This window comes from Scyliorhinus canicula, chromosome 1, assembly GCF_902713615.1.
Source record: "Scyliorhinus canicula chromosome 1, sScyCan1.1, whole genome shotgun sequence".
NCBI lineage: Eukaryota > Metazoa > Chordata > Chondrichthyes > Carcharhiniformes > Scyliorhinidae > Scyliorhinus > Scyliorhinus canicula.
The window spans coordinates 129,689,189-129,709,304 of record NC_052146.1 but is presented as its reverse complement, the minus strand read 5'-3'; the positions used below and the strand labels follow the sequence as shown (position 1 = coordinate 129,709,304).

The following is a 20,116-nucleotide window of genomic DNA, read 5'->3' as shown; positions in this document are numbered from 1 at the left end:
AATACAGAATGGCCAAGCTGCTTCAGCAGCGCATTCACTAAAAACTTCAACCACGCTAAGCTAAACGGTTCTCCCATATCTTACCAGCCGTTTGAGAGGTTTGATAAGGGGTCGATTAATTCCATTAATTCTGTTATAGAGTCCACATGCATTGCACAGATAGTGACCAGTTCCATCTCTCCGCCATAGGGGCGTGGACATAGCACCGCAATTTACGCATTCCCGGCCTTCAAGGACATCATCAAGTAGTTCTAGGCAGAAAAAAAAAGAATCTAAATCCAGTGTTAAACATACACACAACCACATAGGTTATTCACGCAGTATGGTGTATTACTACAAGTTATGGATATGGATAAGGTTTTGAATCTTGGCCCGCTTCTGCCTACAGCATGAAGGGTGCGGTTATGTTGCAGTCTTTGCAATGCAGTGAACAAGTTAGCAGTACAAAAACTGACAACTGCCTGGAGGCTTACCCGATCAGCAAGGACTGGGGAGCCATGGTTTCCCCCAAATCGCTCCCCCTTCCTAACCTGATGGAATGCAGCAGGCCCAGACCCGCCGGGTGATTTCTGGCTGTCTGGCCTGTCAGTGTGGGTGCGGGTGTCAAACTAAGTTTAAAGGACGCTCGGGAGGCCTCCTGGGCTTTCTGGCATTTTATTCATGTAAACCGGACTCGTTCCGACATTTTCAGACAGTGGACATTCCCATTGTTGCTCCCATGGAGTTTCTAATTTAATATGAGAATATGGAACTCTGCCACATGTAGGTCTCCAGATACCCAGCAATAACAATCTCATTTGAACGCTTCTGATGTCGTCTACCGAATTCCAAATTGCCTGGATTAGGCAATGACTCTTTCATATGGTCAAACATCATTTATTTTATTTTTGGAAGATAAAGGCTGAGGAATTGTCTCCTAGATTGCTCAGCTAGCTATCCTGAAAATGTGTTTAAGCCTTGAAGCTCTAACTTAAAATATACGTTTCTTTAAATAACAACGAGTGTAAAACATCTACACAATGGTTTCCATGGTCAACTTGTATCCTGGACTGAAATTACAACTGAAACATTGCGTATGATCTCCCTGTTTGAGGGTTGTGCCTTCGATTGATTAGAGAGAGGTTATTCAGGAAGGCCCCTCCTTCTCAACCTTACCCCTTGCCTGAGGTGTGGTGATCCTCAGGTTAAACCACCACCAGTCAGCTCTCCGTCTCAAAGGGGAAAGCAGCCTATGGTTATCTGGGACTGTTGCAACTTTACCTTTAGCTTCGATTGATGCATTCACACTCTAGGAATTGCGTGCGGTATGAAATCCATTACATCGCAATGATGCTAACTTCGGAGCGAGGTCAGGTGGTGAAATTCCCCAAGACTGCTTCCGGGAACCTTGGACACTTTGGTTTTGGTGCTAAGCAGGTCGGCCCATAATTCAGGGTTGAAGCTCACTTGCTTTACAACTGCAATCAAGTGCTAAGCGAACGCCACCACCCCACCCGCGCCCCCGTCCGCCCCTTGCACGGACCCTATAGTTACAGTATTGATAACACCACTGACTATATCCTGACAGCTGTAATCACTGCTATTTCCACCACATCTGAAATTTCAGTGGGCCACATTCGGTGTCAATTCACTCCACTACATACTGACAGGCAAGACTTTCAAATGCAACGTGGCATAAAAATTCACAGTCAGGTTTCACCCAGAGGGTGGACTGGGTATGTATCAAGTATAACATTGGCGAAGAAATGAAAATTGTTTATTGTCACGAGTAGGCTTCAATGAAGTTACTGTGAAAAGCCCCTAGTCGCCACATTCTGGTGCTTGTCCGGGGAGGTACGGGAGAACCGTGCTGATGGCCTGCTTAGTCTGCTTTAAAAGCCAGCGATTTAGCCTGGTGAGCTAAACCAGCCGCTCAAGAGGTGTGCGAGGAAGAATATCTGTTGCAGAATTGAGAGAGCAGAGATGCCAACTCTTGTTCTCTAACTATTCAATCAGCCAATGAGCAGGGTGCAATGATAAGGATGAATATAAAGTGAAGAAAGGTATAATATAGTATTTTCTTCGTGTTTCTGGAGGCACTGGGCGGAAAGGTTGGAAATGGAACACCTATTTTAGTTATTTTTGTGTCAGCGTCATTATTCCTAGATCAGGCATAGTTAAAAAAAAAACTCCCTTCTGTCCCAACAATGTTCCCATCTCCTTTATAGAACAATAGTTTCAGTGGCGCCAGTTTTGTCTGAGTTGCTGTCCCTGTTACCTCTTTGATTGCGGGTAGACTACCTGCCATTGGCCAGAGTTCATCTGAAATTGGATTAAGGCTAATCGCAATGAATTTACAGCGGACGGTAAAAGCACATCTTTCCTACCCGTCCAAATTAGATTGAAGACCGGGTACCAAATATAGAAAACAAATCGTTTTCTAAACAAAATAAAACAATGCACATATCCTATTATAGTGAGCGTAGAAATGCGCATCTCCAATTATAGTGAGCGTAGAAATGCACACCTCCTATTGCGTAGAAATGCACAGCTCCTATTATAGTTAGCGTAGAAATGCACAGCTCCTATTATAGTTAGCGTAGAATGCACAGCTCCTATTATAGTTAGCGTAGAAAAGCACAGCTCCTATTATAGCGAGCGTAGAAATGCACAGCTCCTATTATAGTTAGCGTAGAAATGCACAGCTCCTATTATAGTTAGCGTAGAATGCACAGCTCCTATTATAGTTAGCTTAGAATGCACAGCTCCTATTATAGTTAGCGTAGAAAAGCACAGCTCCCATTATAGCGAGCGTAGAAATGCACACCAGTATAGTTAGGGTAGAAATGAACATCTCCCTTATAGTTAATGCAGAAATGCACATCTATTATAGTGAGCGTAGAAATGCACACCTCCTATTATAGTTAGCGTAGAAATGCACAGCTCCTATTATAGTTAGCGTAGAAATGCACAGCTCCTATTATAGTTAGCATAGAAATGCACACCTCCTATTATAGTTAGTGTAGAAATGCACACCTCCTATTATAGTTAGCATAGAAATGCACACCTCCTATTATAGTTAGCGTAGAAATGCACAGCTCCTATTATAGTTAGCGTAGAAATGCACAGCTCCTATTATAGTTAGAGTAGAAATGCACATCTCCTTTATGCATCCCTCTGCATCTTTGATGATTTGATTGCCTGCAGGTGCTCGCATTCCGGGGCATCTCTGACTGTGTCTATATAAACATTTCTGGAACAAGCCTTTCCATTCACCTGAAGAAGGAGCCGTGCTCCGAAAGCTCGTGTTTGAAACAAACCTGTTGGACTTTAACCTGGTGTTGTAAGACTTCTTACTGTGCTCACCCCAGTCCAACGCCGGCATCTCCACATCATCATCTCCTTTATAGCATAGAAATGCACAGCTCCTATTATAGTTAGAGTAGAAATGCACATCTCCTTTATAGCATAGAAATGCACAGCTCCTATTATAGTTAGAGTAGAAATGCACATCTCCTTTATAGCATAGAAATGCACAGCTCCTATTATAGTTAGAGTAGAAATGCACAGCTCCTATTATAGTTAGCATAGAAATGCACAGCTCCTATTATAGTTAGAGTAGAAATGCGCATCTCCAATTATAGTGAGCGTAGAAATGCACACCTCCTATTGCGTAGAAATGCACAGCTCCTATTATAGTTAGCGTAGAAATGCACAGCTCCTATTATAGTTAGCGTAGAATGCACAGCTCCTATTATAGTTAGCGTAGAAAAGCACAGCTCCTATTATAGCGAGCGTAGAAATGCACAGCTCCTATTATAGTTAGCGTAGAAATGCACAGCTCCTATTATAGTTAGCGTAGAATGCACAGCTCCTATTATAGTTAGCTTAGAATGCACAGCTCCTATTATAGTTAGCGTAGAAAAGCACAGCTCCCATTATAGCGAGCGTAGAAATGCACACCAGTATAGTTAGGGTAGAAATGAACATCTCCCTTATAGTTAATGCAGAAATGCACATCTATTATAGTGAGCGTAGAAATGCACACCTCCTATTATAGTTAGCGTAGAAATGCACAGCTCCTATTATAGTTAGCGTAGAAATGCACAGCTCCTATTATAGTTAGCATAGAAATGCACACCTCCTATTATAGTTAGTGTAGAAATGCACACCTCCTATTATAGTTAGCATAGAAATGCACACCTCCTATTATAGTTAGCGTAGAAATGCACAGCTCCTATTATAGTTAGCGTAGAAATGCACAGCTCCTATTATAGTTAGAGTAGAAATGCACATCTCCTTTATAGCATAGAAATGCACAGCTCCTATTATAGTTAGAGTAGAAATGCACATCTCCTTTATAGCATAGAAATGCACAGCTCCTATTATAGTTAGAGTAGAAATGCACATCTCCTTTATAGCATAGAAATGCACAGCTCCTATTATAGTTAGAGTAGAAATGCACAGCTCCTATTATAGTTAGCATAGAAATGCACAGCTCCTATTATAGTTAGAGTAGAAATGCTTAGCTCCGATTATAGTTAGCATAGAAATGCACAGCTCCTATTATAGTTAGCATAGAAATGCACATAGCCTATTATAGTTAGCATAGAAATGCACAGCTTCTATTATAGTTAGCATAGAAATGCACATAGCCTATTATAGTTAGCATAGAAAACTGGCGACGTTAGTGAGGGCTGTAATTCACACAAACTAGAAATGATTTTTTATACTGAACTTAGTCTATCTGTCATACACAACAAAGGGACAAATGCCTCACAACCTAATTCCTGTGCTTTTATTTAAAAACAAAACTACCGTTACGATCATTGTGGGTTTGATTCAGCCAGTTTGGCGGTGCTGACTGAGGGATTTACCGCGGGCCATGGAACAAGATGCAAATGCGCGGCCATTCCAATATCGCGCGGCGAGACTTTAGTCTCTTCCACTGAACTCTTATCAGGGGCAGATTCCCCTCCAAGTTACCAAGCTGCTGTTCCAATAAATCACTCAACTAAATCGAAGTCCTTCATTTAATCGATGACCGATTACAGATCACATCTCCGGTTTCGATTATAACTTGTCAGCTGCTGGTGTATCATGTAACCCACCCTTCCCGCGCCCCCCACCTCCAGACTGCCACTTCTACCAGTTGTGAAAGGGCCCAGAGCCAGGTAACAGAATTGCTTTGTATCCATCTCATTCTCCATTGTATATGTCTCCGTAGCTGGCAGTGAGATATTGCTTACGGAGATCTCAAAAAAATACAACCCCGGCGGCTGTGCGCTTCAGCCCCAGTCTGAACACACGAAGACATTTCAACAAAAGTTTACAATATTTCGCACCAAAATATATTTTTGAGGACTGCATTTACAATCTTTTAAAAGGAACATGGTTTGAAAGCAAACACTCGCACTTTTGAGATGGAACTATTTAACCAATTTTTATATCTAAATTCTACTCATATTATAATTTATGTGTAGATAGGAAACATATATATTTGAATATGCTGCTAGCGATGAACAACATATGGAATAATTCTTCATAAATAATTTGGGGAGTTACAAATCGAAAGCATTGATTTATATATATAGAAATATATGGAATAATTATTCATAAATAATTTGGGGAGTTACAAATCGAAAGCATTGATATAAATATATATATTATATTATGACATTTACCACAATATGTTGGTCAAATTACTCAGTTTGAGCATAAACCGAAAGTGATTTCATTCAATGTATCTTTCAGGTACTGACATTTCATACACAATCTGAGAATTTGTTAAAAAAACAATAACGATTCCTCTGGAAATAAAGTTTAGATCTGAAATCATATCATTTGTAAATTACACAATGTAAGGTCACAGTAATCCAGGATTCCGATACGGATCCAACATGAACCTGTGAGTCATGGGTACTGAAAATGGGGGCCAACTGCTTGTGTGTGGACAAACGGTGCCTGAAAATAGAACACACACACTTGTTCCCGCACATAATCCATCAATTTGCTTAAACAACAACAGCTTGGCAGGAATGGGCAATGTATGGGCAATTAAGTCAGACAAAATAATTGCGCCTTATCTTAAAAAAGATTCATTTTCATCGTTCCACAGTTGAGTATTTAAGGAAAGCAAAAATAAGAGAGAGAGAGCGAGAGCGAGCCCTGCGGCTCGAAGACAGGGGACCCGCTTGAACAAACTTCGAGGTGATGGTTTGCATTGTGCGTGTACTGCAAACTGAGAGCTTGATGTCCTACACAATCCATCCTTCTAAACACAGCGCGATCACATTGTAAACTCTCTCGATCCTCACACATTTCTGTCTGGTCAGACTGTGTGTGAAAAACGCATCTTAATTCAGTTTAATAGACTGCAGCTTTATTCATGTGCCGCCACACATTTACACACTCGGGGTTTCCACAATGCGGAGATCTGACTGCCCGAACTCGGCAGGGGCGATCTCCTGAGCTCATTGAGGCCAGGGATAGGCGTGGATGTGGATTTGTGATATAAAATAAAGGCCGGCTTTAAACAAGATACTCCCCCCCGTTTGCCCGTCTGTCTCTACATTTTCTCCTGCTCCGCTTCCCACCTCTCTCCCCCCTTGTCTTTCACTTGAACCAGCGCCTCATTCTTGTTCAGTCCGCCAGAAGCACACGGCGATTGGGCCTTATTCATTCTCCACCAACCTCTGGCTCTCCATTTCTTGACATAGCCTCACCAAACCCGCAGAACATCATCGACTTCACACTCCCAGAATGTGCCGGCTCATTGTTTCCTAAGGAGCACCTTCTGTCCAGTTGATCCTGTACATATAGATCTCCGCTATCATTTGCAGCAATTTCTGCAGGCCCGTCTTCACTAAAACTTGCTACAATCTCAGTGCCCCGGTGAAGCGGGGGCCATTTCCCCGATATTAATAGTTACACTTAGGGAAAACAGGTAGATTCTGGATGAATGTGCTTTAAGTGAAATGTACCGGCTGACTGCGAGTGGCCACAGTATTAGCGCTCAGGTGTGGGATATTGGGAGATGCCTTAGTGCGAGCTCCCTTTATTCAACAGCACCCCGCTTTGTTTTGTTGCGAGGTAGCCCTCGCCAGTTCGTTCACACCAAGCTGGTCCCGCGGGGTGAACGGGATCCTTGCACATCCCCCAGGCCCCCAGGGCAGCGCTGGAAACGGCAGCCACTCACCCAGGGACCAGAATGAATTCTCCAGGGCATTAATCACTAAACTGTCCCCGACACTTTGATTAATTTCAAAAGCAACTACTTAAACCCCGCAAATATTACAACAGATCATTAGTACAGTCGAGTTCATGTACACAGTCATTTATCATAGTTTTGCTGGCTTGGTTTAATTATTAAAATTTAAATGATTAAAATCAAAGCCTTTCTGAAATGAGGGTAAGAAAAGTGAAGTCTCCTCCCGGAATTGTAATTAATATTTGGACACTGACGCGGTAAAGTAGCGTGATGAAATGCATTTCGTTTTTGGCAATTTATTTGGTATATTCATGATTCAGGGAACAGTATCGCGAATGGCCGCTGTCTCGTTTCAAAGACACGCGTTCGTTTCTCCCCAGCCTAGTTTAGGAAGCTGGAATAACTCACTCCCGTGTCAATACCACCCCATGTGGCTTCCTGCACCACACTCTAACCTGGCAGCTCTGCTTTGTTTGAAGGCAGCCATTTGGAGGATATATTTATGCTGCGCCCGGATCCGGTTGCCAGCGACCCCGGTGTCCAGGCTAAGCTGGCAGGGGTCTGGGCGTCGGAATAAACGACCCCCAACCTCTGCCACACAAGTTGGGCCATTTTCACCATTATTGCCTTTCCGGTAACTTAATGGTTAGTAAAGGATGTTTGAGCTGATAGCGCCTCTCCTCCTCCACTCCCCCCACCCCCCAACTCTCTTCAGCTCCAATATAAGATGCTGCAACCAGTCAGAAAGACTGACACCCTCCACCCGCCCACGTTTCCCAGCCCAACCTTATCCCCCCTGTTGATTTGACCGGCATGCCGTGAATCCTCTTTCTCTCTTATATTCCCATCTCGTTTCTTCTCGGTTAACTGAAGGAAGGAAAGATTCTGCCCAAGTGTGCGACCTGCTGAAACTACGGGGGGGGGGGGGGGGGGATAAACGAGGCAGAACAGACCGGAGGAGCGGTTTCTATCCAAACAATTGGTTCAATTTTGCACAATACACTTACGTGGGACGGGGGCAATTCCACCCCCTCCCAGCCCCAGTACCCCCCACACCACACTTAACCCACCCTCAGGAAATCAAAAACGAGATGCATGTCAAGGTTGAGAACTGTGCAGTCAGCATTAAGCTGGCTGGTCAGAACGCCCAGCAGTGTCCCCGGACAAGACCCAACAATCCAATCTCACTATGTCTGTCTAATGTTTAGTCCTGTCCTCGGCCATGTTGGGGGCATCAGTCGTGTTCTATTCATTAGATGCATGCAGTTTTAACTGACCTTTGAGCTCATGCAGGGTTGGCCACTCCGTTAATACCTGCTCTGATTAATATACTCACTCCCCATCCCCCTCCTTCCCACCACCACCCAGGGAGAGAGATAGTCCACACCGCCGGGGCCACCCTTTGAGAAGGGGAGAGGGGGTCATGTTAGTAAGCATTTGCCCCCTTTAGCTTTCAAGCTGAGGGCATCCTGACGAGATTTGAAGTCACGGAATCCCCGAGGAAGGGACGCAACTCTATCCCCTCCCTCCCCACACCCCAGATTTCACTGTCCGTTTTGGTTAAAGTTGCGGGGGGAGCTAATTAGCCCTTCTTTAAAAACAAAAACCCCAATTAGTTTTCATGCTACAGTAAAACAATTGGCGAATGTCATTAAGGTTAAAATCGGGGCATCATTTTAGAGCGGTGATCTCGCTAATTCTTCACTATTGAGCGACAATCTCGCTAATTCTTCACTATTGAGCGGCAATCTCGCTAATTCTTCACTATTGAGCGGCAATCTCGCTAATTCTTCACTATTGAGCGGCAATCTCGCTAATTCTTCACTATTGAGCGGCAATCTCGCTAATTCTTCACTATTGAGCGGCAATCTCGCTAATTCTTCAGTATTGAGCGGCAATCTCGCTAATTCTTCACTATTGAGCGGCAATCTCGCTAATTCTTCACTATTGAGCGGCAATCTCGCTAATTCTTCACTATTGAGCGTCGATCTCGCTAATTCTTCACTATTGAGCGGCAATCTCGCCAATTCTTCAGTATTGAGCGGCAATCTCGCTAATTCTTCACTATTGAGCGTCGATCTCGCTAATTCTTCACTATTGAGCGGCAATCTCGCTAATTCTTCAGTATTGAGCGGCAATCTCGCTAATTCTTCACTATTGAGCGGCGATCTCGCAAATTCTTCACTATTGAGCTGCGATCTCGCTAATTCTTCTCTATTGAGCGGCGATCTCGCTAATTCCTCCATTGAGCTGCGATCTCGCTAATTCCTCTATTGAGCTGCGATCTCGCTAATTCCTCTATTGAGCTGCGATCTCGCTAATTCTTCACTATTGAGCTGCGATCTCGCTAATATTTCTTTGTTGGCCTCTCGGCCTGATTTTGGACTCCGGGAGAGAACTCGGGCACTTTTGACGGAGCTACTGTGAAATCCTGCACCCTTCCAGAGACACTTTGCACTCCGCTACCACACAGCAGTTGAGGAAATAATCATGGATTCAAATAAATCAGATCTCTGCCCTTGCTCATGGTATTTTGGAAATGTAAATCCACCCTGTGGGGGCAGGACTGTGCCCTGAGTCCTGATCCACCGACGTTCAAACAACAAGCCCGTGTCCATTCGGGGCAAGGCGATTTCATAAACCTGCCACTGGAATTCACTCACTCACTTTCATTCCTCTATCTCTCTGAACACCAAACGAAACCATCTGTCCAAAGTATTCAAAAATAGCCAGAGACATATTGTTTCATTCATATCATATCTCTCCAAGAAAAACGAGAATGGGGTTTGAGTTGAGAAAATGATGACAATGTTTTCGAATGTTGAAGCTGGCGACGGGAGTCCTGGTATTCAGAGGTCTAACCTGCAGACCAGGCATCTCTCTCTCAAATAACCTCCAGTCAGCGTTTATATTTCAACGAACGACATATTTCCAGTTGCAGCATTTCGAGTTGCAAAACATTTCGCTGTCCGCACAATCTAGCAGGTTTTTGCTGTCAAACACATTCTCCGACACCTCCCCCCTCCCTCACTCACAGCCCCACCGTCCAGGCTGTCGGTGGGAAGAGTGGGACTCGGGGCACCGTTCTCCCGTCAAATAAACGCCACTCAATAAAACCCTGGGAAAACCACAGGAGCGCTGGAGCAAACTAACAGGACTGCCGGCAGTGTGATATCACCAGGCCCCCATGCCTGCGTGGGTATGTGTGAACTGTTCTCGGCTTCACATTGTCCTGCCTGCTGCATGCGGCGATTCAGCTCTTTCTCTGTCTCAGATATAAAAAGGTTACAGGACATGAGCAAGTTTGCATATTGGCAACGCTGGACATTGAGCTGAAGTTCATTGTTCCTGTGCTTTCGGTTGTTGACATATCTTTCAAACACAAAAAAAACCCTTGCAGATCCTGCACTCCCAGATACCTGGACAGAGCGGAAAGAGCAGGAAGAGAGTGGACTGTGGCACACTTGCAGCTTCGAAAAGTCTTGTTCCTCTCCATCCACAGAGCCCATTGTCAAGTCGCTGGCAATTGAGCTGCCAGCCATTTCTTCAGCGACACTAGCAAAGACGGGTTTCATTTCCCTGTGAGTCGGAGCCGAGCCGCCGCAAACGATTGTGTTGAGAGCCGGGGGCAGGTAACCCGGTGAAGAATTTCGACGCGACCGAACGAAAATGAAAGAGGGAAAACGAATCTTGGCGGTCGCTCCAAACCGGGGTGCAATTGCAGAGGGGAGAAATCGAGTTTAATTTACCCGATTCATGTGGATTGCAACCTTAGTAAAATAATGACTTTATCATCTCATACCAGTAACATCTGGATATGGATGTGTAGTTAATGAAATGCGATTGAGAGTGAATTCCAATTGTTGGGTGTTCTGTTTCACAGTGTCCTGGGGGTTGTCACTACCCCTGAGAACAGGTTATTTATTCATACTCCGCATGGACCAAAGCAGAGACGGCAGCCTTCCCTCCATAAAGTCACTTGGCGATTCCGGAATGTTTCTCTCACCAAGCTGTGGACTTGAAGCTGTGGCAGAAATTGCGTTTTCACAAAGCATCGAAAACTCGGGGTTCAAACACACACACATCGAAATAAGGCAGGAGGTTTAGAATACCCTCACACCGAGGGTGTGTTAAACATGTTCTCTTATTTTCGCACTGAGTGTTGTGATCCGTTCAGCACAGTGAATCTCAATAACCTGCCTTCTGTCTTTCTGCCCGCTAACTGACCTTGTGTCTTGCTGTATTTTCTGATAATACAATTACTAATGCATTAAATCGCAATGATACAGAGTTCCCTTTCTGCTTGTTCAAAGAAGCTGATCAAACTGATCGAATCTTTGATTCAGCCCTAATAACAATCTCGCCCACATATACACAGCCCTCATACACAGCCGCTAATCTGTCTCCATTTCTACAAGGCCTCAGTTCCGCCTCTTATCCAGCCAGTAATCGGGACAGTCAGCCCAGTTACTTGTGATTCAATACACAATATAAACTCCGTCCTGATATGACAGGATTGACCACATTGAAACCTGTGGCCACTACATTAACAAAGATCCATGTGCCCCAGTGCCTGGGCATTAGGCGGCCATAGCAAACATTTCTTTGTTAGAATTTTCATACCCTGGTTAGCGAGAATTCTACAGTCTGTACTTACAACACAACTATCCCCCACCAATCGTTAAACAGAAAACTCACGAACTGAGTGATTTGTACATGTCTTAATAATTAACGATTTTAACTACAAACATTGCACATTATTAAATATACACTCAGCAAACTGTCCTCTATGACAGTAGTTGCCGCTGGCACATTAAACTCCACATTCCGCTTTATTAGACACCGATCTATTTCCCGGGTATTTAGCTGGGAGCATTTTGTCAAATCTGCTACTTAATTTTCGGGCGATTGGGATTCAGGAAAATTGATTGGGATGGTCAACAGCGGCCAGAGTAACTGTTCAGGGAATGTTCCTGAAAGGTAACTTTAGCAAAACAAATGTACGTTCAGAGCAATCCCCTTCCCCATATTCCTCCTCCCATATTCCCCCTCACCACCCACCCCTCCCCACATCCTCCCTCCCCACCCCCCACACCCCCTCCACATATTCCCCTCCCCACATCCTCCCTCCCCACCCACCCCTCCTCATACCCCCCACATCCTCCCTCTCCACCCACAATTCCCCACACCCCCTCCCCATATTCCCCTCCCCACATCCTCCCTCCCCACCCACCCCCTCCCCACACACCCCCACATCCTCCCTCCCCACCCAACTTCCCATATCCCCCTCCCCACATCCTCCCTCCCCACCCCTCCCACAACCCCCTCCCCACACCTTCCCTCCGCACCTACCCCCTCCCCACATCCTCCCTCCCCACCCAGCCCCTCCCCAGACCCCTCACCCCCTCCCTCCCCACCCACCCCACTCCCCATACCCCCTCCCCACATCCTTCCTCCCCATTCCCTCCCCACACCCCCTCCCCACATCCTCCCTCCCCACACCACTCCCTCCCCACCCCCCTCCCCACCCCCCCTCCCCACATCCTCCCTCCCCACACCCTATCCACACCCCCTCCCCTCTATCTCTGTGCCCCGGTGGCTCTGATATCCTTTGATAAGAACTGCACCCCGCACATTTCCCAATCTCCAGCTGACAGCTCAAAGGGGTTTCTTACCTTCGCCGTGCCTGCGAGGCGGGAGAAAACTGAAGGCTGGATTCTCCAAGGGAGCCGGGTTCCAGGCGCTGGCCGCCTCCGAGCTCACGTACTGCGGGTAGTGGTTGGGGAAGGAGCCGCTGAAGGTCCAGCTGATGCTGACCTGGTCCCGCACGGCGGCGGCGGCGGCATGGGCGGCTGCAGCCGAGATGGAGAGCGGGCTGCTGAAGGCGGTGTCCCGGGGAGCGGACACACTGGGCGGGCTGGAGGTGGAGAAGGAGGCGGGGGAGGAGTGGCGGCTACACGGGGGCTCCTGGCCGCTGGCGGCCGCCGGAGGCCAGGCTGGGTGGGGGGACACCGGGCTGGCCTGCTGCTGCTGCTGCTGCTGCTGCTGGTACGAGGGGAAGGTGCAGAGAGCCGAACTCACCCTGGAGCTGGGCACATACACGGTGGAGCTGTTCGAGTGCAGGAAAGCCCCCACCGGGTCAGGGTGCGCCGTGTAGGGCGGGGGGTTCGCCAAGCCCTGGTACATGGCGGGCACACAGGAGAGACTGTCAGTGCCCCCTACACACCCACCACCCAGGGGGCAGAGCTGCAGCCTGAACCCGATTAGGAGTGAGAGGAACCCAGTCCCACTGATCCACAACAACAACGTGTCCTTTCCAAAGCAACTCCTTTCAATTCCAACCGCTGCCAAATCGCTCGCAGGTCTGAATCCGTCCAAAGCCAGGAGAGCTGAACCGTGCCAGTGACATCTGCCAGCACCCCAGAGAGAGGGACAGAGAGGGAGGGAGAGGGAGAGGGAGAGAGAGGGAGGGGGAGGGAGGGACGTGGGTGAGGCAGGGGGAAGTAAAACAAAGTTTCCAACTGGGAAAGGGTGCGAGAGAGAGAGAGAAAGAGAGAGTGAGAGTTCATAAAGTGGTCAAAGATCGAAGTAAAAGAGCGAGAGGAAATGGAATTCAGATGCTGGGGGAATTTGCCTGGAACCTCCCATTTCTCTGACAGTCTCCCAGTAAATGCATCTCTGCCCCCTGTCAATCTGCCGCTTCATCCTTTTAAAAGGCCGACTGCTGAAGCAGCAACTTAACGCTGCCGTTTGCTTCCCCGCGGTCCCTCCCCCGCCACTGGGAAGGGGCAATTCGAGGCGGCCCAACAGCACCTTTGGCCGCGGAAGCTTCGATAAGTGGTTCGAAGCGGTCGGGTTTGAGACGGATTGGCCCGGGAATAAATGAGCAATAACGAAAGCACCTCAAATCAAATTGCTCAGTTAAGGGCAAGAAGTGTCGTCAAGAGCACAGCATCATAAATAAACCAGTTCTTTTCATAGTGCACTGGATATATCAGGCTCTATCGGTTCTTTGGCCAGTCGGAGTGTTCTAAACTCAGGCACGCTCATCCATCCCTCAGCGTGAACTGCCTCACTCACTCTTGCCATTATTGTCCAATGCAGCGACAGCCTGACTAATGGGACAATTGGGGACGAAGCCCTTTAAACTTCAGAAAATCGCCTATAACAAAAAGCCTGCAAATAGTGGTCCATTAAATAAAACTGGCTAATGTTTCGTTGCAATTTCCTGGTGCGTGAATAATCTCCAAAAAGAGAGTCAGGGCTTGGCAGATGTGGATCAACGCACATCTGCACAGGATTGTTCGATTGGAGGGCAGATGCAAAAAGTCTGCCTTGGCAACATGTTTAGTCTATAATAGAGTTTCACCTCATCCCAGTATCCAGCGCTATCTGTCCTTGCGCCAGTGCAGGGCACATGTTGAAAATACTGAGTTATTCCTAAAGCTGCCCCTCAGCTGGTACAACTGCAATTTTTCCCTGTTCTTACGTATGTCAGATCATGACTTCGTTCCTCAACGAAAATATTTATTCGCTGAGCTGCTGAGATGAAGATATTCAACAAAGGAAATCAGTATTTAAAAATCACGCCCATCACAGCAGCACCGTAATCTCCTTGTGTGTGAGGTGAACGGTATTTTACAATTTGACGCAGACGAAGGATACAGATCAGCAGTTTATAAACTGTCCATCTGTCTAATCTGCTCCGCATTTGAAAGTTTACTACAGATAAAACAATTATTAATCATCTCCTTTGTGCAATTAGCGTTAAAAAAAAGGTTGAGGCTACATAAACACAATGTGAAGTCGCCGAATAGTGTAGGCGAACAGATAGCTTTACAATTTGGCAATCCCTCCCAAAGGCAGGTGCAAAGCCTAACAGCATCATTTTCTTCACAGGATATAGGTTGTGATAAATTGGTGCACAGCCATGAGAGGTCATAGTTGGGGCAGAGTTTGGTGAATCTCATTGTGGAAAGGGGCTATGGAGCGCACACAGGATGGATTCAGCAGGATAATCGGATTGGATTTGTTTTATTGTCACGTGCGCGGAGGTACACTGAAAAGTATTGTTCTGCGTACAGTCCAGACACATCGAAATAACATAGGACCTACATAAGTACACAATGTAAATACATAGGCACAGGCATGAGGTGAGCATACTGAGTGTAGTGCTACTCAGTAGAGAAGATGTGTGAACAGATCCGTTCAGTCCATTAGAGAGTATAATCCCAAGAATGATAAATTATAGTTGTGGAAGACAGACTTTTAAAAAATAAATTTAGAGTACACAATTCTTTTTTTCCAATTAAGGGGCAATTTAGCGTGGCCAATCCACCTAACCTGCACATCTTTGGGTTGCGGGGGCGAAACCCACACAGCACGGGAAGAATGTGCAAACTCCACAAGGACAGTGACCCAGAGCCGGGATCAAAACTGGACCTCAGTGCCATGAGGCAGCAGTGCTAAGCACTGCGCCACCGTGCTGCCCGTGGAAGACAATCACTGTTTGTTAACCAATCACTGTGTGTTAACCAATCACTGCGTGTTAACCAATCACTGTTTGTTAACCAAGCACTGTTTGTCGATATACCATTTGTCAATGTTCCCTGTTGATTATTCTTTTTGTCTACTATATATATACTGTGTACGTTCCCTCGGCCGCAGAAAAATACTTTTCACTGTACTTTGGTGCAAATCAAATCAAATCAACAGACTTGATAAACTGTGACTCTTGCTACTAGAGAAGGGAAAGCTAAAAGGAGAGCTAAGGGAGATGTAAAACAAATAATTATTATGTTTTACCAAAAGGTGAAGCGGAAAGTCAATTTTCTCTGGTTGGAGGTTCATTAATGGAAGTTTATCAATATAATTCATAGAATAATAGAATTTTCAGTGCAGAAGGAGGAAATTTGGCCCATTGGGTCTACACCAGTCCCCTGAAAGAGTACCCTACCTGAGCCCACACCTCCACCCTAACCCCGTAACCCAGCAACCCCACCTACCATTTGGACACTGCAGGGCAATTTAGACCAATTCACCTGACCTGCACATCTTTGGACTGTGGCAGGAAACTGGGGCACCCGGAGGAAACCCGCGCAGACATGGGGAGAACATGCAGACTCTGCACAGACAGTGACCCAAGCCGGGAATCGCACCCGGGTTCCTGGTGCTGTGAAGCAACAGTGCTAATCAGGAGAGATCTTGAGGACACATTATATGGAGATTTACCAATGTGCGGAATAATTTGCAACATGAATATTTGAAGCATGAAATATTAGTTAAACATTTGAAAGGAGTGAGGTTAAGTTTTGATTGTCCTGGCTAGGAAATGGCACAGACACAATGGGCTGAATGGTCATCTGTGCTGCAAACCACCATCACTCTTGCCTAATGCTGTGTATCTTTCTCAAAAATAAGATTGAGCGCCTGGCTAACCTTTAGTGATTCCAAAGGAAAGGGTCCTAGGATATGCTCAAAATGAACTTTGACCTATTGTGATATAAAGAACAAAGAACAAAGAAAAGTACAGCACAGGAATAGGCCCTTCAGCCCTCCAAGCCTGTGCCGACCATGCATCCCGTCCAAACTAAAATCTTCTACACTTCCAGGGTCCGTATCCCTCTATTCCCATCCTATTCATGTATTTGTCAAGATGCCCCTTAAATGGCACAATCGTCCCTGCTTCCACCACCTCCTCCGGCAGCGAGTTCCAGGCACCCACTACCCTCTGTGTAAAAAACTTGCCTCATACATCTCCTCTAAACCTCGCACCTTAAACCTATGCCCCCTAGTAATTGACCCCTCTACCTGGGAAAAAGTCTCTGACTATCCAGTCTGTCTGTGCCCCTAAAGCGGCACTCTAAATTAAATAACCAGTTTCTGGTTACTGCAATACATTGAAATGGAAGTCTTAAGAATTTACTGATGGTGATGAAAATGATTCAATCAGTGCATATTATTAAACTATCAATGTGCGTACTCTTCCCCTTCTATTTTTATGCATGACTGTATTCTTTCAAATATTGTGATGCTATGGAGAGCATGAACAGTCCAGACTACAGGTTTCTGCCTGACTGCCAAAACATGGGCTCGACCGTGATAGATTTCTCTCTTATTGTGAGGGAGCACACATTGTTGTAACATCTATAACTGACAACTAAAGCTGACAGATTTGTGTATCAGGTAGTTTTGATACTCTGCCCCCTGGCCTCTGGAATATGGTGATGTGCTCTTGCTGCAATACAGACTGAGCAGGTTCCAGTATGGAATTCTTGAAAGTGTGCATCTCACAGTGTTTCATATAAGCCAAGAGCCCAGGGTAAAATGCACATTCTTGTGCTCATAATAAACACACTCCCATATATATATTAACCCCAGTTCCACTTACTGCTTTATTTATCTAATTGAAGCCCTTAGTTTAAGTGCTGAGAAAAAAGAACATGTGTTTACTGTGGGTTTCAGCACTTTTTTCAACATCTAGAATATTTCTTTTCATCCCGTAATCTAATCAGTAAAGACTTTTACATATTGAAGGAGCAGAAATACCGCCCCTTTTAACCACTGGAAGTTAGTCACAGGGCATAGTTTGACCCACTTAATGTTAAAAGTGTTGGTTTTGGCTTCGATTGCAAGAGACACATTAAGCAGCACTCCGCTCCCCTTACATGTGCGATAAAAATGTGTCAGAGGGTAGACAAGAAGACTGCTTTAAACTTGCTCCATTTAGTCTCCAATGTCAGGTGAGCCTCTTTACACATTCACCTAATTAATTATAACCAGCAGACACGGTACCATTTGGAAGCTTGTAAGCACATTTTATCTCACCATTCTAAAAATGCTGGAGCAAAAGAAACCTTTCAATTCCTTTGTACCAAAGTCTAATAATAAAACTCCAGATGATGTCTCATCAAAAGAATAAACTAAGCTTGCTATTAGAGAGCCATGAAGAACTTCTTTGCATGGTTGGTAATTCCAATACTCATGGGGGGATGTTTAAGTAAAATCATAAACGTCCCGAGTTAGCAAACTGCCCGGTAATATTATTTGTTGATAAAGCATATAAAAGATTGTTAACATATGATATTCATAATCAATGATTGTATTGGAATCAAGTAAACTGCTAATAATCCAGTGGCAGTAGAAACACCAGAGACAAGGAATGGTGCTCCCTATTGAGAAATGGTAAATGTTTTGGATTACTTCCATGGCCACTTCAGGGGCTAAGACCATTTCTTGGCTGAAAAGTTACACTTGACCTAAAAGTACCCAAGGGAACAGAGAACATAAATGTTATTGGAGGAATGCAAAAACCAAAATTGCCAAATAAAAGATACAAGGAAGAACAAAATGATTTTATGTTGCCTTTTTCCTGACCTCCTTTTGAACATCATCACGCCATTATCACTGCCAGAAAACATCAACCAACTTAAACAAAAACAACTGCTTCCACTTATCTTTAATTTACTAAACTAGTCAAAGGAGTTTCACAAGATGGCCTTTAGACAACATCTCTTTGCAAAAAAACTGCAGAGTGAGTTCAGATATTGAATCTGGCGACTCCTACACAGTGCTGTATATCCTCTGAGATTCTTTAGATTGGTTGGATTTGGATAAACTAATTGGACATGTGCAGATTAGATTGGAGGGGATTTTCATAAACACTTTTCTACAGAATATAAATGACCACCTAGTGTTGCTAAGCCTTCTCATTTCTACCAACATTCATGCGCTGATAGATTTGACTATGAGTCCCTTTAACCTACCAATATATAGATAACTCTTCAGCTCGGAACATGGAGATTACCTATAAATATATAAGAGATTCAGACAAGAAACAAGTTGTTCGGTCACATGACCTATGTTTGTGCTTGTTCTGCATTCAAACCGTAGTCCTAATTTTATGAACCTGCCTGTCTTCATATCCCTTCATTTCTCTTTCATTCAACTACCTATCGATTCTATTTTTAAATATTGACATTAAAGAGTGTAGAAAACCTACTGAGCAGCAACATAGAACACAAAGAACTAAACAGAATACATTGACACACATGCGGTTCCTGCTCTATGAAAAGATACATTTTCTGTTTCATTTGGCTGGTCTGTTGGGTATTTCCAACATTTTCTGCTTTGTTTTTGGTGAAGATATTAGGCTGGCCAAAGTGTATCTGTGTCACTTTTGTCACACAATCTTTACGGTATGATGTGACACAAAATCGTTTTCTAATTATGTAATAATTCAGTCTTTCAATTTTTAAAAATCTGAGCTGATGAAACAAAACAGTGAAATCTGTGAGTGAATCTGTGCTTTCTGAGATAAAAATAACAGAATATTCATAATCAGAAAACTTTACATTAAACCAAAACGAATAAGAAAAGGTCTTCACAAAGTCTTCTTCAATTCTCTGGTCAAAGGCAGGTCTGACACACAATGTCATGTCCTCCACTACAGGTGGACAAGAAGGCAGGAAGCCTTCCACCCCAGCCAGAATGGGGAATTGAATCCCATGCTGTAAGCAAGAAGTCCAAGTTGCTGTGGCAACATGCACTTTTACATGCGTGTTGTAGGCTGGAGCAATGGATAATGTTTGTAGAGGTTCCAATTTCTTTCCATCGCATGGCTGACTAGGAATCTCTCCCATTCTTACTACCTGCCATTGACATACGTTGGAAGGATTTACAAGTTGATATTCAACCTGTTTGGCTGCATTATGAATGCACCTTCTTGGGACGTCAAATCCTGCACTCCTTGAACCCAAAGATTCTGACTTAGAGGCAATGAAACTATGCACTGCGCCACAAGACCTTCTTCGTCACAATGAAATGAAAATCACTTATTGTCACAAGTAGGCTTCAAATGAAGTTACTGTGAAAAGCCCCTAGTCGCCACATTCCGGCGCATGTTCGGGGAGGCTGTTACGGGAATTG

The 20,116-nt window shown here is 45.0% G+C and overlaps 1 protein-coding gene across 1 annotated transcript in view; it reads right to left on the bottom strand.

The window, feature by feature from the left end:
- The window catches only part of LOC119967409 (transcription factor GATA-4-like), a 38,700-nt gene extending 24,652 nt beyond the window's left edge, over positions 1-14,048 (bottom strand). The window contains exons 1-2 of the mRNA XM_038799930.1: positions 12,865-14,048; positions 85-251 (exon numbers count right to left, since the gene is read on the bottom strand). Of these exons, the coding sequence (XP_038655858.1) occupies positions 85-251; positions 12,865-13,375 (678 nt within the window). The 5' untranslated portion in view covers positions 13,376-14,048. The remainder of the gene's footprint in view (positions 1-84; positions 252-12,864) is intronic.
- Positions 14,049-20,116: the final 6,068 nt, after the last annotated feature.